Source organism: Natator depressus, chromosome 10 (genome assembly GCF_965152275.1).
Source record: "Natator depressus isolate rNatDep1 chromosome 10, rNatDep2.hap1, whole genome shotgun sequence".
Taxonomy (NCBI): domain Eukaryota; kingdom Metazoa; phylum Chordata; order Testudines; family Cheloniidae; genus Natator; species Natator depressus.
In genome coordinates, this window is record NC_134243.1 from 43565123 (window position 1) to 43590949 (window position 25827).

At 54.6% G+C, this 25827-nt stretch overlaps 1 protein-coding gene across 2 annotated transcripts in view; it reads left to right on the forward strand.

Moving 5' to 3' along the window:
- Positions 1 to 4750: 4750 nt before the first annotated feature.
- AP3B2 (adaptor related protein complex 3 subunit beta 2) overlaps positions 4751 to 25827 on the forward strand; it is a 64499-nt gene continuing 43422 nt past the window's right edge. The window contains exon 1 of one of the 2 annotated variants that reach the window (XM_074965931.1): positions 4751 to 4992. In XM_074965931.1, the coding sequence (XP_074822032.1) occupies positions 4880 to 4992 (113 nt within the window). In that variant the 5' untranslated portion in view covers positions 4751 to 4879. The remainder of the gene's footprint in view (positions 4993 to 25827) is intronic. The other variant, XM_074965930.1, reaches the window with a different exon arrangement.

Sequence of the window (25827 nt, forward strand, 5' to 3'; positions counted from 1 at the left end):
GTTAAGGGCGCTGTGTGTCACTAGAGGGCACACTTTCCCAGCGAAAAAGCTTCTGGATGCTCCTTACAGGGCCCAGATCTGGCAGTAGCTTTGTCACTGACCTCAGTGCATATGGGAACAAGCCCCAGGCTGGGTTATAACCTTCACTGCAGGGACCGGACTGCAGGGGAGCCCAGCTCCCTGTGGCTCATTACATGGAGAAATTGGGAAGCAGGTTTCCCAAAGAGCTGTGTGTTCCTGCCTGGACCATCCTGCAGATCTGAGCAGCGCTGCTGAGTTTCTCTGTATGGAGAGTCAGCTGGGAACTCCTGGTGCTGCTCCTGTTATGGGCATGGTTGTCTGTAGCTGGTGCAGCCTGAGCTGTGTTAGAGGTGACTGTGGAGGTGATCCTCACCAGCAGCAGTGCCCAGAGGCAGTCTCCTGTTCCCAGTGACCCTTTGGCAGAGTGGGGCACAAAAACCCATCATTGCAGCCAATAGTAAGCCCTAGAAGTCACCTCTTTTAAACATCACAAGCAGTGGATCCCTCACCCCACATGCTGGTGCTGTCAGGAAGGGGAAGCAGGTGCCGGTGGGCAGGCCTCCAGGGGGTTGGACCAGCCCCCATTTGGCTGTCTCCATATCAGCAAAGCATCCGCTAGTCTGACAGACATAGAATCATAGAATATCAGGGTTGGAAGGGACCTCAGGAGGTCATCTAGTCCAACCCCCTGCTCAAAGCAGGACCAATCCCCAATCAAATCATCCCAGCCAGGGCTTTGTCAAGCCTGACCTTAAAAACTTCTAAGGAAGGAGATTCTACCACCTCCCTAGGTAACGCATTCCAGTGTTTCACCACCCTCCTAGTGAAAAAGTTTTTCCTAATATCCAACCTAAACCTCCCCCACTGCAAGTTGAGACCATTACTCCTGGTCCTGTCCTCTTCTACCACTGAGAATAGTCTAGAACCATCCTCTCTGGAACTACTTCTCAGGTAGTTGAAAGCAGCTATCAAATCCCCCCTCATTCTTCTCTTCTGCAGACTAAACAATCCCAGTTCCCTCAGCCTCTCCTCATAAGTCATGTGTTCCAGACCCCTAATCATTTTTGTTGCCCTTCGCTGGACTCTCTCCAATTTATCCACGTCCTTCTTGTAGTGTGGGGCCCAAAACTGGACACAGTACTCCAGATGAGGCCTCACCAATGTCGAATAGAGGGGAACGATCACGTCCCTCGATCTGCTCGCTATGCCCCTACTTATACATCCCAAAATGCCATTGGCCTTCTTGGCAACAAGGGCACACTGCTGACTCATATCCAGCTTCTCGTCCACTGTCACCCCTAGGTCCTTTTCCGCAGAACTGCTGCCTAGCCATTCGGTCCCTAGTCTGTAGCTGTGCATTGGGTTCTTCCGTCCTAAGTGCAGGACCCTGCACTTATGCTTGTTGAACCTCATCAGGTTTCTTTTGGCCCAATCCTCCAATTTGTCTAGGTCCCTCTGTATCCTATCCCTGCCCTCCAGCGTATCTACCACTCCTCCCAGTTTAGTATCATCCGCAAATTTGCTGAGAGTGCAATCCACACCATCCTCCAGATCATTTATGAAGATATTGAACAAAACCGGCCCCAGGACCGACCCCTGGGGCACTCCACTTGACTCCGGCTGCCAACTAGACATGGAGCCATTGATCACTACCCGTTGAGCCCAACAATCTAGCCAACTTTCTACCCACCTTATAGTGCATTCATCCAGCCCATACTTCTTTAACTTGTTGACAAGAATACTGTGGGAGACAGTGTCAAAAGCTTTGCTAAAGTCAAGAAACAATACATCCACTGCTTTCCCTTCATCCACAGAATCAGTAATCTCATCATAGAAGGTGATTAGATTAGTCAGGCATGACCTACCCTTGGTGAATCCATGCTGACTGTTCCTGATCACTTTCCTTTCGTGTAAGTGCTTCAGGATTGATTCCTTGAGGACCTGCTCCATGATTTTTCCGGGGACTGAGGTGAGGCTGACTGGCCTGTAGTTCCCAGGATCCTCCTTCTTCCCTTTTTTAAAGATTAAAAAATGTTGGTGTCAGCACCTCTCTTGTGGTAGCCTATGGCCTGATGCTCTTCCCTTCAGGTGGGGAGCGCTGTGTCCAGCTGCCCCAGCGACCAGTGCAGGGACTTCAGCCTGCATAAGAAGGCCAATTAACGTACAATCCCCAGGCCTCTCCCGTAAGTGGGCTATGGAGATGGCTGGTGCTGTTTCAGCCCCATGACCAGGTGTCCTCAAAGCACCCTAGAGATTGGGAGTAGGTCTCACCCCTCTTATCCTGCTTCTGTGCTTGCCACCCTGCTTCTGGGGTTACAGATGTACTAATCGCCAGTGTCAATAAGTACGAGTGGCTGGCCGGCCAAGGAGGTATTGAGGAAGGTCCTCTGTGTTCTGGTCCTAATGCTGGGGCCTTCCTGGGGTGTGAATCGGTGAGAAAGTCTCAGCCCTGGGTTCCTGCTATACACTTTTTCAAACAAGGATTCAGGGCAGATTTCCTTGTCACTCTGGATGCCTCACTCAAGGGCAGCTGGGTTTGGCTGGGGTGGCTCTGGGCAAGTGTAATGACACCCCGGCTGGCTGAGCTGTGGGGATCCAAGCCTGAGTCTCCTCTCCCTTCTCCACTGGCCTCCCTGAGTGATTCCTGCCTCACATCCGTGTGAGTGTGAACACAGGCCCAGGGTCACTATTTACATGACCACATATTAACACGGTTTTGCCTACATCGGAAGGGCTGTTGGAGGGTGTGACGAAGTGGGACTGTTCTTAATGTTTCCTCTGAATAGTGTGGGGGTGCCTCAGTTTCCCCTATGCAGTTCTTAAGTATCTAGGTGGTGGGCTAAGGGTATATGATCCTTGCAGAGCCCTAGAGGGCAGGTGTGTGCAGGGGTCTGGCACAGAGAATGGCCGACACCCTGTTTCCTGGCAACTGATGGCCGGGCCCTTCCCCCCTACAAGGTGAGAGCTAAAGTGGTTGGAGAACAAAGGAATCAGGTGACCTCCTGGCCCGGGGGAAAGGAACAAAGCCCAGCGGAGGAGAGGCTGGAGGGAGTTTCAGTTTGATGCTGGCTGGGGACATGGAGTGAAGTGCAGACGGGGTTGTCTGGCTCACTGGCCCCCAAAATGGACCCAGCTGAGAGGTCCTGTTCTCTGCACCTACAAGCTCTGTGTTAGACCATGTTCCTGTCGTCTAATAAACCTTCTGTTTTACTGGCTGGCTGAGAGTCACGTCTGACTGTGGAGTTGGGGTGCAGGACCCTCTGGCTTCCCCAGGAGCCTGCCTGGGTGGACTCGCTGTGGGAAGCCCATGGAGGGGCAGAGGATGCTGAATGCTCCGAGGTCAGACCCAGGAAGGTGGAAGCTGTGTGAGCTGTGTGTCCTGCAAACAGTCTGCTCACAGAAAGAAGACTTCCCCAGAGTCCTGACTGGCTTCGTAGGGAGCAGTTCCAGAGCATCAGCCGGGGACGCCGTGTCAGAGGGGGCCCTGAAGTGTGTCCGATATATTAGTGTCTGTTACCATAATATTACAGTATAGTGTGCCTGTAGTAACCCAGGATCAGATGCTGCCTAGCAAAGGGACGCCTCTAACACTGGTTGTCTTCTTCTGCTTTTGCTTTTTAGCTGTGTATCCACTAGACATCTCTCCCTCACCTCCTACCTCCTAGCTTGTTAATAAAGGACAAATAATACTTTGCCTTCAGATATGAAAACAAGGCTTCTGCCCCCAAAAGCTTAAATCTAAGAGTCCAATCATGCAGCTACCTACCCGCATGATGGACAGGCGTCACTCATGTCAGGCGTCTCATTGGGGCCAGTTCTCAACTCACATAAAGCAGGAGTGACTCCACTTAAATCACTGGAGTTACACTGCCATGAAACTGGCGAGAGGAGAGAATTGGACCCAACAGGACTAACTCATGAGTAAAATTACTTGTGGGTAAGTGGTTGCAAGACTGGGCCCTAATTGGAGAAAGGGGCAGAGGTGGGAGGTTATAGAAACTGTGAACGGCCTCCTCTCCTGTTCTCCTCAACTATGTTCATGTGGTTTGATTTTTAGACATCTATTTGCCTTTGTAACCCTTGGCCATTTTTCTGGCCACTGTTTTATTTCCCATAACTAGTGAACACGCATTTCTGGCACTCAGGTTTTTACACAAGGTGTGTTGGAAAATGATCTCTCTCCCTCCCCACCACAGAAAAGTTAGGTGTTTTGTCAAAAACCCTTCAACCCCAAAGGAGAAGTTTTCAGGTTTGGGGGGCCAAAAATCAGAACCTTCCTGTGGGAAATGGCTGAAAACGGAACTCCCTAGTTTGTCACCCAGGCATCAGACAGGGTGGGGCATGCACACACACTCTGGGGACTGTCAGATTGGGGCAAAAGCCCCATTTTTAACTGGGAAAAGAAACTTGGCTGGAAAATTGTGCCCTGCCCATGTATCAGAGAAGGGCCTAGCCTGATCCTCTGATCTGCCCCCTTCCAAAGACACTGGGTCCCTCCAGGGGGTGAGGATGGCTCTGATCCTGCATCTCCCCCTGGAGCCTTTCTACAGCCCCCTGCCCTGAGTCCCTTTGCCCCATCAGCCCTGCCCCGGCATCCTCCATCCTGTGCTGGACAGCAGCCCAGCGCCAGCCACCTCCTGCCTCTTTAAGAGGAGGCTCCCCCCTCCTACCCTGCCTCTCCCGGCCGGGTGGGGGTTGGGGTTTTCCAGCCTACGCAAGCTGCGGCCACATGATGCTGACATCAGCTGCAGCATCCAGCCCTGCTGCAACCCGCCCAGCGCATCCCTGATTTACAGGCGCGTGTGGCTTTAAGAGGCTCAGCATCGCCTTCCCCTGGTCGAATCCCCTGCTCCCAGCCATGTCGGCCAGCCCAGCCTACAGCGAGGAGAAAGGGGGCTCCTCCAGCCTGGGGGAGCCGGACTATGGCCACGATCCGGCCAGCGGCGGCATCTTCTCCTCTGATTACAAACGGTAAGGGGCGGGGGGGCGGCTGGGCTGGGCAGGGTCTGGGAGGGTGCCGGTGCCCAGGCTGCGGGGGCCTAGAAGGGCCAGCTCGGGCCATCCTCTGCCCTGATTCCCAGGGCATGAGCTATTGGATGCATTTTCCCTTGTTCCCCCCCACACACACACCCCCATTTGGGGCAGCATTTGTTGGCGCTGAGAAAAGCACCAGCCAGGAGGGGCCTGTGGGGGAGGCCATTGCAGTGGCAGGTGCCTGTAGCTTCCCTCGGAGGGGACTGGGGTAAAACGGGGATGCCTGGATTCTCTCTAGCCCCTGGGGTGGGGTGGCTGATTTCAGGGAGGCTTTGGCTGAAGGCTAAGAGCAGGGTGAGAATTAAAAATAAATTTTAAAAGATTCCCAGCCACGCTCTGCTAAGCGTGTGATCGCACCTGGGGTTTGTTTGTTCTCGGCTACCAGATGATGTTTGTCTGAGACGCTTTGTGGCTAAACCTACAGCAGAAGGGCTCCTGGGGGGATGCTGGGGGCAGGGAGACACTCATGTTTCTGGCTCAGATTTCCCCTGTACCCTGTAGGGTACACTATAGACGCACAGCGACTCTATAGATCTAGCCCTGCAGACACGCAGCAGCAGCAAATCTTTGGGCTGTATGTGACATCCACAGGCAGGTGGAAGCTGGATTCCTAGAGCCCTCTGAACAGATTGCTGTATTTCTCTTACAAAGGCCAAACATCCCATCTTTGCTGCCCTGGTTTTTGCGTGGCATATTTAAGCCCCAGGGAGCTGAATTCACTGGCCAAGTCTCAAATTAAAGGAGAACCCTTCCAGCCCCTGATCTGAAACTGTGTTAAGCCATAAGCATATTTCATGGTTTTTCACCAACCCAAAGTGCACTTTGCAGTGTTTTGCAAGGACACAGTCAGGGCCCCCTGCGTGCTGCTGGGAGCATGATGAGATGATAAAATACACTGCTGGGCGTTGGTGGGAAGACACTCACCTTTAGAAATGAATTCTCTCTGCAAGCTGAGTTTTTTCTAGGAAATCCACAAAAGAACCATGCATATGGTACGCCTGCTTGTGTGTCGCCGTAACTGGAGACCACCAATATCTCATGAGACAGAGAGAAATTGCAAGGCTTTATTGCAAATCTAGTTTATGTGACATGACTTTAAACTCCTAGGGGGAAATCTGGGCCACACAGAAGTCAAAGGCAAAACTGCCATTGACTGCAGTGGGGCCAGGATTTCACCCCAACTATGTTAGACGTTCCCCTGCAATCTATTCATTCCCACGAATGGGGACTCATGGGGCTGCCTATAGCGAGGGTTAGAAGGTAAGAACACTCTGTGCTAAGAAGCAAACTGGAAACACTACTCTGAACAAGGAATGAAATTAAAACCTTCAGGTGTCAGGATACCCTTACCTCCCCTTCTTGTGTCTAGTCATTGCAGCACATACAGGCCTTTATCATAGTGCTTTGCAATGGCACATCCCTAGGAAAGCAACATTGGCAAGCAAAGGCTGTTTGTAGATTGCTGTCCATATCTGAGGCATCATCTCAAATCTAGAATTCCTATAGATAGGGTTGTTATTGAGTATGTTATACTGTTAGTGGCTCTGGGGGCCATTTCCTGTGTGCTGGATCTGTATAGGGATCCAGTGAAACCGTTTGAAATGACCCCATGAGAAAAGACTAGAGGCCTGAGTCTCATCTCACTGTAAATCTGGATTAACTCCACTGGCTTCCTTGGAGGGATTGGATTTCTGCTGCTATGGCTAAGACAGGAATCTGGCTGCCTGCCTGGGGAAGAGGGGAAGGTGCCAATGGGACAAAGGGTTGTGATAGAAATCTGGCTTGCCAAAGGAGAGGTATTCTTGCGTACTGCATCAAGGGCTGAATCAGCCAGAATTCCTACTGGGATTCCCACTGTACACTGGGCCTTAAAGCCATAGGCGCCGACTTCCCCGTTTTCCCCTGGGTGCTTGACCCCCCCGCCTCTGCTCCCAGCCCCGCCCCCATTCCACCCCTTCCACGTGGCCCTGCCTCTTCCCACTCTGCCCTGCCCCCATTCCAACCCCTTCCCCAAAGTCCCCACCCTAACTCCGCCCCCTCCCTGTCCCTATTCCAACCCCTTCCCCAAATCCCCGCGCCACCCCTGCTTCTTCCCTGCCTCCCTCCCCTGAGGGCACCATGTTCCCGCTCTTCCCCCTCCCTCCCAGCATGCCGCCAAACAGCTGTTTGGTGTCTGCGGGGGGGAAGCGCTGGGAGGAAGGCAAAGGAGTGGGGACGTGGCATGCTCGGGTGGGAAGAAGGAGGTGGGGCGGGGGATGAGTGGAGCTTGGCTGCACCCACTAATTTTTCCCCATGGATACTCCAGCCCCAGAGCACCCACAGAGTCGTCACCTATGCTTAAAGCCACAGTATGACCTAGATGCAGATTGCAGAAAGCTGCAGAGGCCTCTAAGGTAACACCCGTTGGAGGGAAGATGATCATATGTGTGCAGAAATATAAGTTCTGAGGACCTGGGTCCTGCTGTGACTAGCAAACTGCAGGGAATGTGATCATGGATGTTTGGGCCCCTACCCTTCTCCCTTATATGTTGGTGTAAATTGGGAGGAGCTCCATTAAATGTGCCCCTGACTTTACACTGATGTCAAATTGGTGTGAGTGAGAGAGCAATAGGGCCCATACAGCGTCATGAAGTACTTTCTCTTGGAGCGGGTGAGTGGATGTCTCGTCCCCAGCAGCCAAAGGATCCCTTTAGTTAAAGGGGTTTACAAATCCGAACACCAATGACTAGAGAAGCATGGTCAGAGACTTTCTAAACAGCTGTTTGCTTGTTTATTACTCAAACCTTCCCGGGCAGTGTTGGGAACTCAAACAGCACAGCCCGTGGCTAGGCGTTAGAACCAGGAAGTGAAATTAGCTCAGGCTGTAGTCCTGCCTTTGGATCCATCCGTGCAGACCCCTGCATGGCTACTGGGCTCTGAACGGACACCAGGGTCTGCCCAGGCAGATCTGATTGTGCATGTTGTTGTAGGAACCACAGAGTCACAGTTTTCCACTAAATGCATCCGATGAAGTGAGCTGTAGCTCCCAAAAGCTTATGTTCAAATAAATTTGTTAGTCTCTAAGGTGCCACAAGTCCTCCTTTTCTTTTTGAGAGTCACAGTTGGGTCTCAACCAACCATGTTACTAAGTCTACACAGACATGCCCGACCTAGCTACACACACCCTGCAGCTCTGACGGGTGCCTGTTGGCTTCTAAAACCTAGAACATGGAGCAGGCTACTAGAGGGCTCACAAACTATTTAAAGGGATACTGCCTTATTCCTATGTACTACAGTAGGATTGGGACCTCTCAGTGAAACCCAGACATAACACATGGAAGAAGTGACGGGAGGCAAATGAGATGTGAAAAATCCTTTGCCATTAATAGTGTGTGGCAGCCTTGGAAAACACTGCAAATGTTTACTAGCCCAGGCACAAAATCAGCGCTCTCTTGGGTATTTGTATGGCCCCCATTCCTTAGGATCAGAGAACCTCACAGGCCTGGATGTAGTTAGTCTCACCACATCCCTGTGGGGGAGGGAAGAGCTGTTATCCTGCGGCCCAGAGAGACTAAGGCCCAAATGAACTTCAGTGGGAGTGAGGCTTCTAAATCCCTTTGAGAATCTGGGATCTGGGACTCGTCTTGGTCACACAGGAAGCCTGTGTGGAGCCAGGAATTGAATGTAGGTTCCAGGCTGGCACCATAACGACTGGGCCATCCTTCCTAGCTGTTCTTCACCATGAGTCGGGAGAATGAAAAGCTAAGGAGATTTTCCCTTCATCTCAAAAACGTTACCTCAGGCCAATGGTTAAAATGGTGCCAGGCTGATCTAAAGGATAGGTTTGTTGGTTTTTTTAACCGGAGTGAAATGTTGGTAGCAGCTGTTTGAGTGCAACCCGCAGTGCTGTTAGTTGGCTTAGTAAAGATGGATTTCTCCCCTGTGCAGAGGAATAGAATCCTGGGCACTACTGGGCGCCTGCATGGGGCTGGATTTCACCCTACCCAAATTTGAAGATACAGCTGCTCACCTTAAAAACCCTCCAGGAATGAGAGCCACGGACTCTCAGCCGAACTCACCAGCACTAGCCCACTGCTAGCTCTGATCTTTCTAGTGCTGTTTTAACAAAGATCTTGATTTTATTTCCTTGTTTACTGGTAGCCCAGAGTGACAGACTAGCCCTTAAAAGTGTGTGTGTGTGTGTGTGTGTGTGAGAATATTAATGAAAATAAAGTGCTGAGCCATCACACTTCCTGCAACACAAAGGTGCGGCAGGAGTTTTACCATCCCTGATTGTGTTGTGTCAGATCTTGGAAGATGACTAGGGCTGTGCCGGGACAAGAGACCTGCGAGGGTGCCAGTTACGGTCTTGCTGGTGACTCAGTAGGCAGCAATCTTCCTTATGAGTCAGTGCTGCAGTTAGATGACAGGGGTGCTGGAGGTGCCCCTTTTGGGATTAGCTGTTAAAGACAGGCCGGGAGCACCTCTGTTTTTTAAATTGTGGGTTCTAGGATGGGAGAGTTGATCCCTGGGTTCTGTCAGATTCCAGTGGAGGGGTTTACATTCTGCCTCCCTCAGTTCCCTCGGCAGGATCAGTTGGACAGGATGGTGCTCTTTGCTTACTGCCCTGAACTTTCCTGGGATGTTCAGCTTCTGTGTCCTGCTCCTGAGGTGGCTGCATTTCAGTGGTTAGTGATAGGATTTTGGGGTATATTCTCTAGGTTTAGTACAGTGAGCTCCAATAGAGCTCACTGCAGTTAAGGGTGGGGCTGTGAGATGTCTGGGTTAGAATGAGGAGCCAGGATCGACACGACTGAACACCCTTACCAGGGAATTAAATATAAGCCCCGGGCTTTGGGGTGAAAGCATGGAACTCAGATGCACAGAGCCATCCTCACTCTGCCACTGGCTGGAGGCAGGGGGGCTAGAGGGGCCTGCCTGTATGCAGGGCAGGAGGCGAGAGGCTGCCCGGGCACTGGAAGAAGACATGTCAATAGGAGGTGGTCTCTGTAGAATGCCAGGCAGCCTGTGCAGTGGGTGTGTGGTGCATACCCCAGTATGGAAGGGGAATGGGTGAATGCGGCTCACTGCTAATGCCGAAGGGGGATGTTTGTCTCAGGGCAGGGGGTGGCAGTACTGGGGCAGAGTTAACTGGGAGAGGCCGTTTGTTTGGGAATGTGTCTGATTTGATACAGCCAGCACTGCTTGTAACTGAGAAGGTGGCTGTCTTGCCACCAGCTGTTCGTTTTCTCACTGGAGGGAGAGCAGTGCTTCTGCTGTTCATCTGGCTCCCTAGAATAAGTAACGGGAAGTACCCAAGGGTCCATCTCTGTCCTTTCGGAGGCCAACAATCTCCATTAGTTACATGTCCCAAATCCTCAGGGTGGAGGCTGCTCACTGCTCTTCTGCTCACCTTGCCTTAGCTCAGCTGGTCTGGCTGCTTCTAACGCTCGGTGGCTCGCTCCTGATAGCTTGGATGCCATCAGCACTGACTCAGCGTTAGCATCTGACAAACCTTCTCATCAGGCAGGCAGGCAGCTCACCGTGGGCTGGGGGTATGTTGCCGTTTATAAGTGAGGTGCCATTGATTAGGGGCAGAGTGTGGATGGGAATCCCCATCGGAGAACCAGGTGTCAAGGTTCCACATGTTAAGATTCAGCAGGTGGGATTCTCTCCTTTCCATGGCAAACTCCATTTTTCTTCGCATTTTTCTTTTCCCTGCTTGCAATCCAGGTGGGTTCTTACACTATCTCGTCACCGTGGTATCTGAGCACCTTCCAGTCGAGCATTAAACAGCCGGACGCGTGGTTTGTACTTTCTCATCCTCTCCCCAGGGAGAGGGCTGTGTGTGCAGCTGAGTGGTTTGGTTTGGTAGGATTTTGGTTTTGTGTCTGTGCTGTTCAGTGTGGAGTTAGAGAAGGCAGAACTGTGTTTTGCCCTTGGCGTGCGAGTGGGATGTTTGGGATGGCCCTTGGTTCCTGGGGGAGGTCAGTCTGCGATCTGGGACTGGCCCCACAAGAAGCTCTGCCTCTTGCACAGAGTTATTGGAGAGAGCTCCATGGTGCCAGAGATGTTGATCACAATCCTTGTCCTGGAGCATTAGAGGGTCTTTTAGACATGCTGGTTCCAGGCCATTGAGCGCTCTGAAGATCAGGATTGAGACCTGGAACTTGACTCTGTTCTCTATGGGAGACTGGTGTGGAGAGCAGAGGACAGGTTTGGTGTGTGCAGGGTAACTGGCCCAGGTTCCTTAGCATTGCTGGGGATTGTTACAGGCTGGCACCTGGCCTGAATGAACTCGTGCGCCTCCCTCTGATTGCCCTGATCTCTGCAGTGGGAAGAGCACTCTACTAGGATCGGCTTTCTCCCATCCCTGGGCATGGATCCATCAGTCCTCCCCAGCTCTGCTGGAGGGAACTGCTCCGGTACATTGGACAGCTCACTCCTGACCGCAGCCCCAGTGGTGTAGGCGCAGATTTGACTTCCTGACAGATGCCTGCTCAGATGGAAGCTGAGCTCCTGATACTGCTGCAGCCTGGTGCTGGGGTGGGACTGCAGGGACTGCCCCATCTGCCCGATCCCTTCCTCTCTGAGGGGTGTAACCCCCTGCGGGGACGTTGCTGACCCACCACTCGCCTGCCACCTGTCAGCAGCTGTCTGTCTGCCTGCCTGCCTGCAGCCAGCCGGTGTGAAATGGCTGGACAGCAGCACTCTGCCAGTGCCGGTTGGGACAGAGATGGTGCTGAGGATTCAGCAGGAGGTGCTGTTTCCCCAGCACCACAACGCTGATGCTAATAGCTGGAAGGTGCCTTGCTGCTGGAGGTGCCATCTCTTGGATGAGACGTAAAACTGAGATCCTGCCCACTGATGTTCCTGTGCCACTCTTTGCTATGTCCTACAGCTGCTAACTCCCCCTACAGTCTCAGCTGTACTTAGTGGTGTTCTTCACTTCCGGTCCTAAACTGTTGTGCAGCGTAGCTGTGTGCTTTATAACAGCAGCTGCATTCTATCCCAGAGGTGGCTGCATTTCAGTGGTGGGTGAAACAATCTCTGTGTATAGCAGCTTATTGGAATCCCCTGGGATGAAAGGGGATAGGGAGGGTTGGAGAAGCAGGATCCTGGCTGCCTGCTAGTTATCATGCTCCCACCAGAGCTTCCTGCTACCTTTGCCTCCCACATGTGCAGGGCCCTGCTGCGTTTGGGTTTTACATGCTGGCTGGCTGTTCTACTGGAGAAGGTGGGTGTGGGGAGGACTCAGGGCTGGGGCTGCATCGCTCCGGCATTTGAATCACACAGCTGGGTCGTGTGTGTGTCCGGTGAGGGAAAGCATCCATGCCTTTCTCCCCCAGTTAGACCACTCCTATGCACTGTACGTAGGGCTGTCCTTGAAGGGCATCTGGCAGCTACATCTGGGGCAGGCTGCTGGGTCCCAGCCCCACTCAGCCCCGGTGCACTTCAGGGAGTCAGTTGCCATCATCTGAGCAGGCTGGGGATGGCTCCTTCCCCCACGTACCATGGAGCACATCTGAGTTCTGCCCAGGCTTCTCCTCTGCCAGCTTTCCAGACTTGCAGGCAGGGACCAGACCAATGTCCAGGGCTCTATGCAAGGTTTTGGGGCTTCAGAAGGCTTTTGCCAGTTCCCATGGGAGTCTCAACGCAGGTGGAAGGGGTTAGAGGGACTGGCACTGGGGAGGCTGAAATGATGGATCCTCAGAGCCTGCACAGCTGGGCAGCGACTGGCGAGCTCCTGCCCACCGCACCCACCAATAGGCCTCGGTCTGAGCGAGGAGAGGGGTAATCGGAGCCCCAGAGGCTGCCAAGCAGGGTATAGATTGGTGCCTCTTGTGGTCCCCAGGCCTGTTTCACACAGGTCCCACAGGGAACTGCTCTGGGCCTGTCCTGCTGGGCTCCCTGTGGTGGGCTTTGTGCCCCCACACTCTCACTGACTGTTCCACGCCCGCTGGGCATGCTCGCTTGGGCAGACTATTTTGAATGGCTCTGTGGGAGTCAGACACTCCCGGTGACGGTCCAGCCGGGCGAGGCCTGTGAACCCAAAACCGATGCCTGAGTCTTCTTGCTGTGGCACAGGCCTGCAGCCATGGCAGGGGGTGGGAATAACGAGGCAACCCCAACATGAGGGGCCTGGGACAGCCCCTCCGGGCTGACGCCACCAGGGTCTGTGCAGAGCTGCTGGGGCTGTAAATGATCCACGTTGCCAGGCTGCCCACAGTAGAGGGGTAGGTACAGTGGGGACTGTGCTCTGCCCCAGGCCTGTCTGAGCCCAAGACTCCTATTGGAGGTATGGTGCCCCCCTGCTCACTCATCTCTGCTGCCCATCAGATCTAGGGCTGAGTGCTCTCCAGCGCCCCCTGCACTGGGACTGTGGCAAGGCAACCCAGCCAGCATCACTTCCAGGTCTGGAGGGGAGATGATTGGTGGGCCTCTGTCACGTGGATGTTTTAGGCCCCAGGCCCAGACCTCGGCCATCCACCATCACAGTTGAGCTGAGGCTCAGCTGGAAACATGGGGCTCTCCCTGAAACAGTCACGGCCTCCCGCTCCCACTGAGTCTTATTCCCAAATCCTGCACGTCTTCTAACAGGTGCCCCAGCCCCAGGAGGACACCGGATCCCCAGTATCGTTGGGAAAGCAGGAAATGGAGACTCTGCATGTTCCAGGCCCTTCTCCCAAATGGGAGCTTGCCCTGCCCAGGGCTCTGAGATAAACTTCAGGGTAAATGTAAGGGCTGGGAGCGTGGGGAGAGCCTGGCACGGTGCAGGTAGGAGCTGGGCCAGCTCCCAGTCAGCTCTGCCAGTGCCCCTCAATCCTGACACGCAGCCCCCTGCTACTGCAGTCCTGCCCCCGTTCCCAAACAGCTCCACACAAGAATCCTGTCGCTTTCACACTGCTGCTGCACCAGGGGCTCGATCAGTAGGGCAGGGATGGGAGCTATTCATGAGGCAGGGGACCCCCGGAAGCTGTGGGGTAGGTGGAATGGCAGAGAGACCCCCTACACGCACCCTTTTAGGGGGGAGAATAGCAAAGATCCCAGTAACGCTCCAGAGGGGTATGGGAGGCTAAAGTGTCATCTGCCCATTAGCCTTACAGCAGGATAGCTGCAGCCACTTAGTGCAGGCCCAGGATTAACCTTTGTGCAGAGCAGTGCTGGGGATCTACGCAGTTCCCCGCTGTCCAGCAATGCTATTGATCAGCCCATTCTACAGGGGCTGGGCTACGGGGATCTGCAGGAATCCTCACTGCTCAGAGACGGGAGCCAAACTAGCCATGGGCTCAGGGTGAGCTTGTAAATGCTCCCAGCGTCACCCCTGCACTGACTCCAATGGGGATTCCACTCACAGGGTCGGGCCCAGGAACTACCAGGGTGAGTATTCCCTGCACCAACCACCCCCATGATTGGCACCTGAGTCGAGGGGCTGCTTGCTGGCAGCCCTGATGGGGACCAAGGACTGGCCTGGCCATGGAGACTGAGTGCCCATCTCTCCCCTACTAGCGGGCTCCCTACAGAACGGGGCGGGGGGGAGAAAGGGGGTAGTACCTGCCCTGAGGATTTCCTTCTCCAGCACTGTCAAGCTGACAGCTGTCACCAGAATTTGGCTCCTCTTTCCTCAGTTTCCCCTTCTGACGCCGTTTCTGAACTTTTCCTTCCCTGCTCTCTGTGAGTAATGTGAACCCGAAGGCAGGTTGGATTTCACTGGAGACGTTCTGATACCAGCCCAGAGGTACTGGGCGCGCCATCTATCCTGGTGTCAGGACAGCTTGGGTCCCCCGCACTCAATGGCCCGGTGGGCTAAGAAGGAGTCTGGATGAGTTGGCCTGGCCCTGGCTCAGCAGCACTTGCTGTGGTGATGTGTGTACAGTGCAGACATGGCAGCCTGGGAAGGAGCTCGACTGTCCATGGGGCTCCAGCTTCAGTGAAACACTTTGGGCCTGCTCCTCCTGTCGAGTGCCCTGGGTAAACCAGGAGGAACCCCACGGAAGCCAGTGCTGCTCTCCCAGGGTAAACCTGGTGTGAGATCATAATCCGGTCTGAACAGCCATCCATGTTTGGAATTTAGCACCTTAGTGCAAAATTCTGGGCTGGGGGAAGGGAGGCACAGGAATTGCATGGCAGGGGGAGGGTGGGCTTCTGGCTGAGTTGCTGTGCTGGGATTCGGGAGTTAGGTTCTGGGCCTGACTCTGGCATAGACTCCCGGTGTGACCGGGGCAAATCCCTCAGCCCCCCCATCCATAAAATAGGGCTAGTGATGCTTTCTGTGTCTTATTTATATTGTAAATATAGGAGCAGCCACTGCCTCTTAATACATGTGTCTGTAACAAGCCCAGCACAATGGGGCACTACAGGCGCTACTGGAATGCAATCAGAGCTACAGACACAAACAAGGGGGTAAAGCCTGGCTGGGAGGGTGATCATGCACAGTGGCCACTGGAGGGTGCCGTTCCCCCCCCCCCCAACAGAACCAACCCAACTGGCATCTAAGTGGGGCTCTTGCCCCTCTGTCCCTCCCCTCGGCTGGCATCTGGGGCGCGGCTCCAGAGGCTGTGACATCTCCCCAGATGGGTGGTGTGTCCAGGCAGTCTGGGTCCGGGGGGTCAAACGCCCACACGTCAGCTCAGCTCCCCGTGTCTGTGCTGCAGCCCAGCGTGAAGCTGCATGATGCGCTGGCTGTCGCAGACCCCAGCCCTGGTGACTCATCTGCAGTGCTGGCTGCCGTGACGCCTGTGTGAACGGCTCTGTCCCTGTGTGGCGCTGGCAGGGATGCACCAGGGGAGCACTGCACGGGACAGGGCCATGGATCCGGGCTTGTCCTCTCTCAGGGGTGTCCTGGATGTGATTACACCTGCCAGAGGCCCCATGAGCCAGGCACTGTCCTCTCTCACTCCTTCACGCAGCCCCCTCTCACCTAGCAGCTTCCTGGGCTGCCTTTCCCTCTGGCCAGCACCTGGGAACCGCACCACAGCTGGCTCCTTCCCTGCCCTGCTTCCTCCTCCTGGAGCGGCTCCATGGCTCCCTTCTGTCCTAGTGCTGCGCCCACCTGCCTCGCAGCCCTTCCGTCTGGGGTGGCTGCCGTGCATCAGGCCCTCGTGCACAGCGTGGGGAGCGGGAATCACTCCCCGTGACCCCAGCCTGCCCCTGCTGAAATGAATGGAAAATGAGAACAGTGAATTCCCTGCCTACTCTCAGACGGCTTCGAGCCTGCAGCAAGGGGTTCCTGCTCTCGAAAACTCCTGTCGGGGGTGACTCTCTGTGGGCTTAATGCATGATGTTCAGCTCTCTGTGCAGGGGGATGTCGCTCTGGCCCACTCCACAGGCCCCCTAGCTCTGGTGAGGTCGTGGCTGGGTCTTTAGCCAAGAACAGCATCCCTGGCACTGAAGGGTTAAAGGCCAGTGGGTAGCTCAGACCTCTTTGTCCTACAAAAGAGCTGACCAGGGCTGGAACAACTCTCTGGATGCCTGGAATGAGATCCTCTGGCAGCAGTGGGCATCCCTGTTAAATCCTCTGGGGGCTGCCTCAGTCCATGGCATAGGCACAGCGGCATCGCTAGGCTGGAGCAGAACCAAGGTCCGTCTAGCCCAGTGTCTCATCTCTGCCAGTGGCCAGCACCAGATGCCTTAGGGAAAGGTGTAGGAACCCTGCAGTGGCAGATGTGGGGTGATCAGCCCCCATGAATGTCTCCCCTGCGCCCCTAAGACAGAGTAGCTGAAGCTCTGAAGCATGAGGGTTTATCTCACTTCCATTCTCCTTGGTAGCATGACTCTAGATATCCTCGATGTCCCTCCCTGCACCTAGCTGAGTGCTTGGCAGCCCTGTCCTGCCTGTGCCCTGTGGATGGGAGCTGGTAGCCTGCAAGTGCCCACAGATGGCAGGTACAGTCACCCTCTGGGCCTGATGCTTGGAGGTGCTTAGCACTGGCAGCTAGCATGGACTTAGCTGGGGTCTGCCCTATGTCCCTGCGGGGCAGGGGATGGGTGGCGATCCCCAGGGGCAGAGGGGGGTGGTGGGGCTGGCTCACTCTGCGTGGCAGTTTGTGTGTGGCCAGCAGGAGGCGCTGCAAGCCAGGCGAGGAGCAAGGGCTCCTCTTCAGCTGCCTTCCAGCTGCTGCAGCATCAGATTTCAGCCCAGGGACAGGAGGGCGGGGGCTGTCAGGCGGAGGGGAGCTCGGAGAGGAGGGGAGCTGAGTCATAGAGCTGAGCCAGCTGACCTGCAAACGTGGCTGGGCTGTGCTGAGCGTCTGGCCGGGGGCAGGAGCTGGAGTGGTTGGGGCAGCGCAGTGTGGGCAGGAGGAGCCTCTCCAGCCTGCTGTGCCAGGGCCAGCCAAGCCCTCCGGGGAGCCCAGAAGCTGCTCCCCCATAGCCATGTGGGTGCTCACCTCACAGGCAGCCAGCCCCAGCTCCTCGCTGCCTTCCCTCTTCATGCCTTGAATCGCACCCACCAGCTCGGGATCTGGGATCCAGGATCAGAGACAACAACCCTGGGGGGTCCAGAGGGGGTGCCAGTGAGAGAGGGGGCAGGAAGCCCCCCAGCTGTGCTGGAACCCCACTGGGGAGCTGGCCGGGGGGAGCTTGGCAGAGCCAGGTTAACCCTTTGAGGGCTGGCACACTGACTGCAGAAGAATCAGTGTCCCTGTTGCTGAGGGGCCATCACCTCTCTCTACCTGTCGGCGACCCTTGCTCCCCTCCGCAGCTGCGATGAATCCGATGCAGAAGCTGCTGCAGCTGCCGGCCAGCGCGGTGAACCTGGTGAGGTTCCAGCAGGGGATGGCAAGTGAAGAGGCCAAGAGCCCAGTGCTGACACCTGACGGAGGGCAGCAGGTCTGGTACAACGCTATGCAGGCTGACGAGCTCCGTCTGCTCAAGTCGCCAGAGCAGGTGGCTGCCCCAGAAAACAGCACCAGTGGCAGCCAGACACAGCCACTACGGTAGGGCCACTGGTGGGGAGGCGGGCTCTTGTGAGTTTGGGAGGCAGGGAAGGGATGGGAGTGCTTGGAGGACACAGAACCATTCTCCCCTTAGGAATAAAATGCTAGCAACCTGGTCCTCTTAAGATCTCAACTGGATGGTGGCAGTAGTGGGATGAGATGGGAGGAGCCTCTTCCCAGAGAGACTCTGTCCCTGGGCTCCCCATTGTCAAATTGGGAGTGGATTTCCTGGTCCTACAAGACCCTGATCCCCACTGAAAGGGAGGGAGAAGGGGAGTGGGTTCTCCACAACACTGCCCCATCACACACCCCATCAGAGTGATGTTAGGAGAGCTCTAGCCCCTTGGCTTTCCCTTCAAACCTCCACCCTGCATAACTCTTCCACTGTCCCCAGCATGGCCCATGGGGGATCTGGCCCTACTGGACTGTAACAGGAGTTGCTGGGTCTGTGTCTGAGACAGAGTCTCTTTGGGACACAAGGGCCTGCATTTCAGTGAGTGTCAAGCATGCTTCAAGTGGTGCTTGCTGGGTGATGGGGGCATGGGGAGGAGGCACAAGGGGCTGCAGGGGGCCATATGGCTACCTATGAGGGGAGCTTGGGATGCTGGGGTAATAGACAAGGGTACAGCTTTAATGACAGCCAGTAAAGCACCTCTGAGCCTTGAGGGCCCAGTGCCACCCTGCTGTGTCCATGGAGCTGTCCAAAGGGCCCATCTCTTTGAGGGTGCGGGTGAAGCTGGCCCAATGGAATCTGTTTTCTGTGTCCCTCTTCGTCCAGCCCTGACCCTGCATCCTCAGGGTCTCTCCGTGCCAGTTGAGTGGCAACCCTGCTGCACCTTGTCTGCCTGGTGTTCCTGAAGTGGTGCCATCATTCTGTGAGTCCTTCACTCACCCAGGCCTGGCTCTGGGGGCAGGGGAAGGAGAGGACACTGAGGATACTATAGCAGCACCTCAATACATAGTGCCTTGCTTCATGCTGGAGCTGTGAATCTCCCGCGCTAGGGGCTCCATGCCCGCTGAGCTCCCTGCCCCATAGGAGCTGTGGAAGGGCTCTTGGCAGCACAAAATGGCGGTTTTGCTGTTCGTTGGAAGGGATTTAGCTCTGGCTTTCCCCAAATCTGCTCCCTTGGAGCCAGGATGAGTCCCTCCAAGTCCTGGAGCCCGGAACCTGTGACTGGGAATAGGGCGTTAGGAGGGAAAGCGGCCAGCTCAGCCTCACCTGCTGCCTGAGCATGGGGGTCTCCTAGGGATAGCCTCGCACTCTGTGACACGGTCCCAGCTTCAATCGAAGTTTGGGGTCGCATCAGACGACCCCACAGCACGGGAGGTTTGGATGGAGGATTCCAGTTCGGCCTGCTCTAGAGACATTTGGGTCTGGACCAGTCTCCCTGTGCTCTGGGGGCTTGTCTCAGCCCCAACTGCAGATCTCATTGTTCCATTTCCGTCCTTAATACCTCTGTTCCTGGCCCTCTGGGAGCTGGGTGCTCCTCCCCCACTGATTACCAGGGCAAGGGCTCCCATGTTGCTGCATGGGCCTTCCCTGTCCATGCTGTGGTGCTACGTTTTGGACAAGCTAGTATCTGTGGTGTGTTTATGGTTAATGGGGGGGCCCCCCTCCCCATTTGAGGGGAGGTGCATCCTAGCTAGAAGGTGTGACTTCTTGTCCCCCCACTCCCAGCCCCAGCCCACCCTCCTCACACTTAGTTCTGACTTGCTCTGCAAGTCTGAGGTTCGAGCCTCAAGAACACACTGGGAGAGTTCGCGCCAGCTCAGAGGCCTCTGCCCTTGAATTGGAGATGTACTATTCCCTGGAAACTCTGGGGCTGCTTTTGGAAATGGTTTGGATTCTTTTGTCCCCATGTCACTTCTGTGCATTTAGGGAGCCTCAGGTGTGCCAACAAAGGGGCTGATCTCTTATAGGAAAGCCCCAGAGAATTGAATCAAGAGTTATATGCTGCCTATAGCAGGGGTGGGCAAACTTTTTGGCCCGAGGGCCACATCAGGGAATAGAAATTGTATGACAGGCTATGAATGCTCACAAAATTGGGGTTGGGGTGCGGGCTCTGGGGTGGGGCCGGGGATGAGGAGTTTGGGGTGTAGGAGGGTGCTCCGGGCTGGGACTGAGGGGTTCGGCGCATGGGAGGGGGATCAAGGCTGGGGCAGGGTTCCGGCTAGGGATGTGGGCTCTGGGGTGGGACTGGGGATGAGGAGTTTGGGGGGCAGGAGGGTGTTCCGGGCTGGAATCAAAGGGTTTGGAGAGTGGGAGGGGGATCAGGGCTGGGACAGGGGGTGGTGGCGTGGGGAGAGGCTCAGGGGGTGCAGGCTCCAAGCGGTGCTTACTTCAAGGAGTTCCCAGAAGCAGTGGCATGTCCCTTCTCCGGCTCCTACATGGAGGTGCAGCCAGGTGGGTCTGCATGCTGCCCCATCTGCAGATACCGCCCCTGCAGCTCCCGTTGGAGCACGTAGGAGCCAGAGTGGGGCCATGCCGCAGCTTCCGGGAGCTGTGCCCTGGCCGCAGCACAGCTAAGTTGCATGGTGCAGCCCCAACCCAGAGCCCCAGCCAGAGCACCGGAGCGGGGCTAAGCCACGTGGTGCGGCCCTGCCCAGCACCCCGGCCAGAGTGCCAGAGCAGGGCTGAGCCACGTGGTGCGGCCCCAACTCAGCAACCCCGCTGGAGCGGGGCCGAGCTGCATGGTCTGGGCCCCGACCCAGTGCCCCAGCCAGACCGGGGCCAAGCCATGTAGTGCGGCTCATGGGCCAGCTTAAAACAGCTTGCGGGCAGTAGTTTGCCCACCCCTGATCTATAGGGTTTTGTTTAAAAGCACCCTATAGAATGGAATATAGAATTCTATCCCTGCTACAGAAGTCTATGGAAAGGACACTATCAAAAGCTGTGACCAGATTCTCAGCTGGTATTAATTATTCGATCCAGTGGAGCTCCACTGATTTACCCCAGCTGAGGCGCTGGCTGGTTTTTGTCCCTATTAAATGCCATCCGACTGGGGACGTACACGTGGAGCTTCCAGTGACTCACAGGGAGCCCCCTGTGTGATGAGTTCAGACCCCAGAGTGCCCCCTTGCCACCAACGCCATGCATTTGGGTCGCGTTTGGGAGTTTCTGCCCTCAGGGGCGGGGTGAAAGTGAGCCGGTACGGCATACCAGTAAGAACCCGCACCGGCCTGTACCCAGCCCACATTAAAGCACTGCTATGGCAGAGCTTTAATGTCCCTGCCCCTTTTGCTTCCCCTGTTGGCGGCCCTGCTGGTAGGGTCCGTACCGGCAGGGCCGCTGACGGGGCGTGGGGGGGAAGGGGCAGCAACGTTAAAGCGCTGCCGCGGCAAACAACCCTGCACCGTTTTAACGTCCCTGCCCCTTTTGTCCCCTCTCGGCTGCCGGGGGGGGGGAGATTTAAAAGGGCTTGGGGCTCCAGACGCCGCTGCTGCTACTCCAGCAGCGGCATCCGGAGCCCTGGGCCCTTTAAATTGCCCCGGGTGGCACGGGCCAGGCAGCCTGGAAGGGCTGGTTGGGGGATGCTGACCCCCCAATACTGCCCCTTCTGCCTGAGGCCCCGTCCCTTCCAGGGGCTGGAGCCGGCCCCCGCCCCATACCGGTAAGTGTCCTGAGTTAATTTTACCCCTACTCAGGGGTCACATTGTGACTGGGAGTTTTGCCCCAGGTGAAACTGAAAAAGAGACGTAGGGACTGGGTCAGTTCCTATTGATCGCCAGGCCAGGGACAGCCCAGGGGGCTGCAGGCTGGGCAGCCCGTACGCTAACCGGTGCTGATGTGTCCCAGCCCAGCTGAGGGTCGGGGGGGCTCTGCCTCTAATTGGCAAGAGTCTCAGTGGGGGCCTGAGTGTCCATTACAGAGAGCTCCTGCCCACTGTGCTCAGACCCCCAGTGTCCAGGTGGGGGGCATCCAGCTGGGGGCAGGAGGGGGATGTTCAGAAGGGATTTCATGTAGCAGAAGCTGGGGGCCCAGCTGAGGTCCAGCAAACTCAGCCCATAAGGGACTCAGTGTCCTCCTGGCCCCAGAGGCTGCTGGGAGGAAGGCACCTTGCCCGCCCCCCCCCCCGCTCCCCGTAACCGCCCCCACTGTGTGTGTAACCCCAGCTGCCCAGGGCCTGTGAATGGAATAGGCGTAAGAGAAGCCTGGCGTTGAGGTTGCCATGGTGCTGTCAGTGGATTCCTGACGGGATGAATATTTCACAGGTGGCTGCGGGTTGGGTTCCCTGGCCAAGGCAGGCAGCTCTGCAGCCTCCTGGGCCCTGCTCCTTGCAGAGTCTGCAAGGGGGGTAGATCTCCCTGTCCACCTCCTCCTGGGCCCCTCGGCCCCTGTGGCTCGTGCTAAGCTGCCCGCTGCCCAGCTGCGCCAGGTTCTGCAGCGTGGTGGCGGGGGGAGGGTGTGAGGGGTCTGCCCCGCTGTCGGATGCAGAGCTGGGGCTGGGGGCTACTGGGGCTCAGTGAGAAAGGACAGGTTGGGGGGTGAGGGTGGGGGCTGGCCTTGTGTTTGGCACAGGCCTGGGCAGTTCTGACCCATTTCTGCCCCTTATTCACCGTGTAGCCTTGGACAGCGGCCCTCCCCACATGCCTTAGCACACCCAGGTAGGGAACCTCACCGTGGGCACCTCACCATGGGCAGCAAGACACTGCTGAGCTCCAGTAAGTGCCCTGAGCATCCCCCTGCCCTCCACAACCAAATGATCAACCAAGGCCTCCCCTCCCCCACCACAGCTGGGCCCTGTGCAGAGCCAGAGGTTACAACCAGGAGCCTCTCTGGTTTCCTGGGGTCTCCGGTTTCATTGCAGACTGAATTCATTAACAGAGCTGCGGGGCTGGCTTCCCCCTCCCCCCATTCCTCTCCCTGTGGGGTTGGCTCCTGGCCAGCCCCCTCCCCTGGCCTGGGTCCAGCTCTCTGGGAGCTGAGGGGTGGGGGGGGGGGGTGGCGGCGCACTGAAAGTCAGCCACCTCATCGATTCCCATGTGAGACTTGGCACTTGGGCCCTGAGTCCAGTGGTGAACTTCAGGGTTCAAAACTGAACCCCCGAGTGAAGTTCCTGGGGGACGAGGGATGCCAATCAAATCAAGACCCAGGGAATGGCTTTGCAGAGATGCTGTAAAACCAAGCAAACATGGTCTGTGCAGGAATAAGTTGCTCAGACATCTCTGGGAGTTTGTGCAATGTTTTATTTGCCTAGTTTAATCACACAACACCAGCCTGGTGTTTATTGCTGACAAGCGGTTAGGGGGGTGGGGGAGATGACTTGCTGCTATTTCCCTGGTGTGGCTGCTGTGCTGAATTATCTGAATGCCTCCTGATATCTACAGACTAGGGTGAAGGGCTCAAATGTGTCATAGGCCCCACTCTGCTAATAGCAAAGGAAGATTCTCCTCTAGCTTTGGCACTGGGCTTTTAAATCAACAGAAGGTAGGAGCCTAAATACCTTTGAGGATCTGGGCTTAGGAGCCTGTGTGTTTGGAGCAGGGGGCTCTAGGCTGTGTGACCAGGGACATGGTGGAAGTCCCATAGGATTGGAGTCCATCTGTGGCTGTATGTCAGGTGGGTCCTTGTTGCACCTGATCCATAGCACCTGTTGCCCTCTTCCTAGAGGATAATAGGGTTATAAAGAATAGCCAGCATGGATTTGTCAAGAACAAATCATACCAAAACAACCTTATTTCCTTCTTTAACAGGGTTACTGGTCTAGTGGATGGGGGAAGCAGTGGATGTGATATATCTTGATTTTAGCAAGGCTTTTGATACGGTTCCACATGACATTCTCATAAATAAATTAGAGAAAAGTGGTCTAGATGAACTTACTGTCAGGTGGGTTCAGAACTGGTTGAAAGACCTTATTCAACGACTGGTTATCAATGGTTCACTGTCAAACTTGGGGGATGTATCAGGTCTGTACTAGTCAATATTTTCATTAATGACTTGGATAATGGAGTGGGGAGTATGCTTATAAAACTTGCAGATAACACCAAGCTGGGAGGGGTTGCAAGCACTTTGGTGGGCAGGATTAGAATTCAAAATGACCTTGATAAATTGGAGGATTGGTCTGAAATCAACAAGATGAAATTCAATAAAGACAAGTGTAGAGTACTACACATAGGAAAGAAAAATCAAATGGACAGCCATAAAATGAGAAATAACTGACTAGGCAGCAGTACTGCTGGAGAGGATCCGGGGGTTATAGTGGATCACAAATTGAATATGAGTCAACAATGTGATGCAGTGGTGAAAAAAGGCTAATACTATTCTGTGGTGTACTAACAGGAATGTTGTATGTAAGACACAGGAGATAATTGTCCTGCTCTACTCAGCACTGGTGAGGCCTCAGCTGGAGTATTTTGTCCAGTTCTGGGCCCACATTTTAAGAAAGTTTTGGACGTCCAGAGAAGAGCAACCAAAATGATAACAAGTTTGGAAAACCTGAGCTATGAGGAAAGGTTAAAAAACTGGGTATGTTTAGTCTTGAGAAAAAGACTGCGGGGGACTGATAACAGTCTTCCAGTATGTTAAAGGCTGTTATAAGGAGGACGATGATCAATTGTTCTCCATGGCCACAGAATGTAGGCCAAGAAGTAATGGGCATAATTTGCGGAAGAGGAGATTTAGCTTAGATATTAGGAAAAGCTTTCTAACTTTAAGGATAGTTAAATACCAGAACAGGCTTCCAAGGAAGGTGTGGAATCCCCATCACTGAAGGATTTTAAGAATGGACAAATACCTATCAGGGATCATCTAGGTTTACCTGGTTTGGCCTCAGAGCAGGGGCTGGACTTGATGCCCTCTCGAGGTCCCTTCCAGGCCCACATTTCTATGATTGTATGTTCTGAGCCGTGGGAACCTGTTGTATCCTGACTGAAGCAAATGGTAGTTATGACTGAACTGGATTCTTTAGCCAAATTAACTTGCAAACTATAACCTGCTCTGTCGGCCTGTTGCTTTCCTGGTTCTGCCCCTCTGATCCCCTGATTGTTCCCAGACATGTATTGCATCTACTCACTGCTGCTCTGTTCACAGATTATAAGGCCAGAAGAAATCATTGTGATCATCTTATCTGACCCTCCTGTACAACACAGGCCATAAGGCTTCCCTGTATTACTCCCTGCTTCAAGTACAGTATCTGTGCTTGAACTAGAGCAGATCTTTTTTAGAAAGACATCCAGTCTTGATTTAAAAATTACCAGTGATGGAGTATCCACCATGGCCCTTGGTAAATTGTTCCAACAGTTAATTACCTCATTGTTAAAAATTCACGCCTTATTTCCCATCTGAATTTGTCTAGTTTCAACTTCCAGCCATTGGATCTTGTTATACCTTTGTCTGCTAGATCAAAGAGCCTGGTGTCAAATATTTGTTCCCCGTGTAGGGCAAAGGAAGAGAAATGATGCTTGAGAACTTACTAGAGTTTGATTTTTTTTTTTATGCCTATTTCCTTTGTCTATTTTGACATGTGACGCTGACAATTTATGTTTTAAAGGTTATAAAGCTTTAACTTTCTGACTCTTGACCTCTACTGTCATTAAATAATTGTCTGGCCCCCTCTCCCCGGATAAGTTTCCACAAGCCCGAACAATTAAATAGATTAAAATAGACAGATCGATTTTATCAGTTGAAATTATAAAAATACAAATTGAATTGCGCTACTTTCAGGTTGTGACCAACTCGGCCCTTCCCCTTCTCTTGCACAGCTCCTTGTGTCTCTCCCTGTGAGGCCTGTTCCGTTAGCACCTGTCTCCTGCAGAGAAGAACAGCGTGTGTAATTCCATCTCTCTTGCAGTTTGAATCAGGTCCATTGTGAGCAGTCCCTGCTGCTGGGAAGTGGCTCTGAGGGGCACCTCTCTG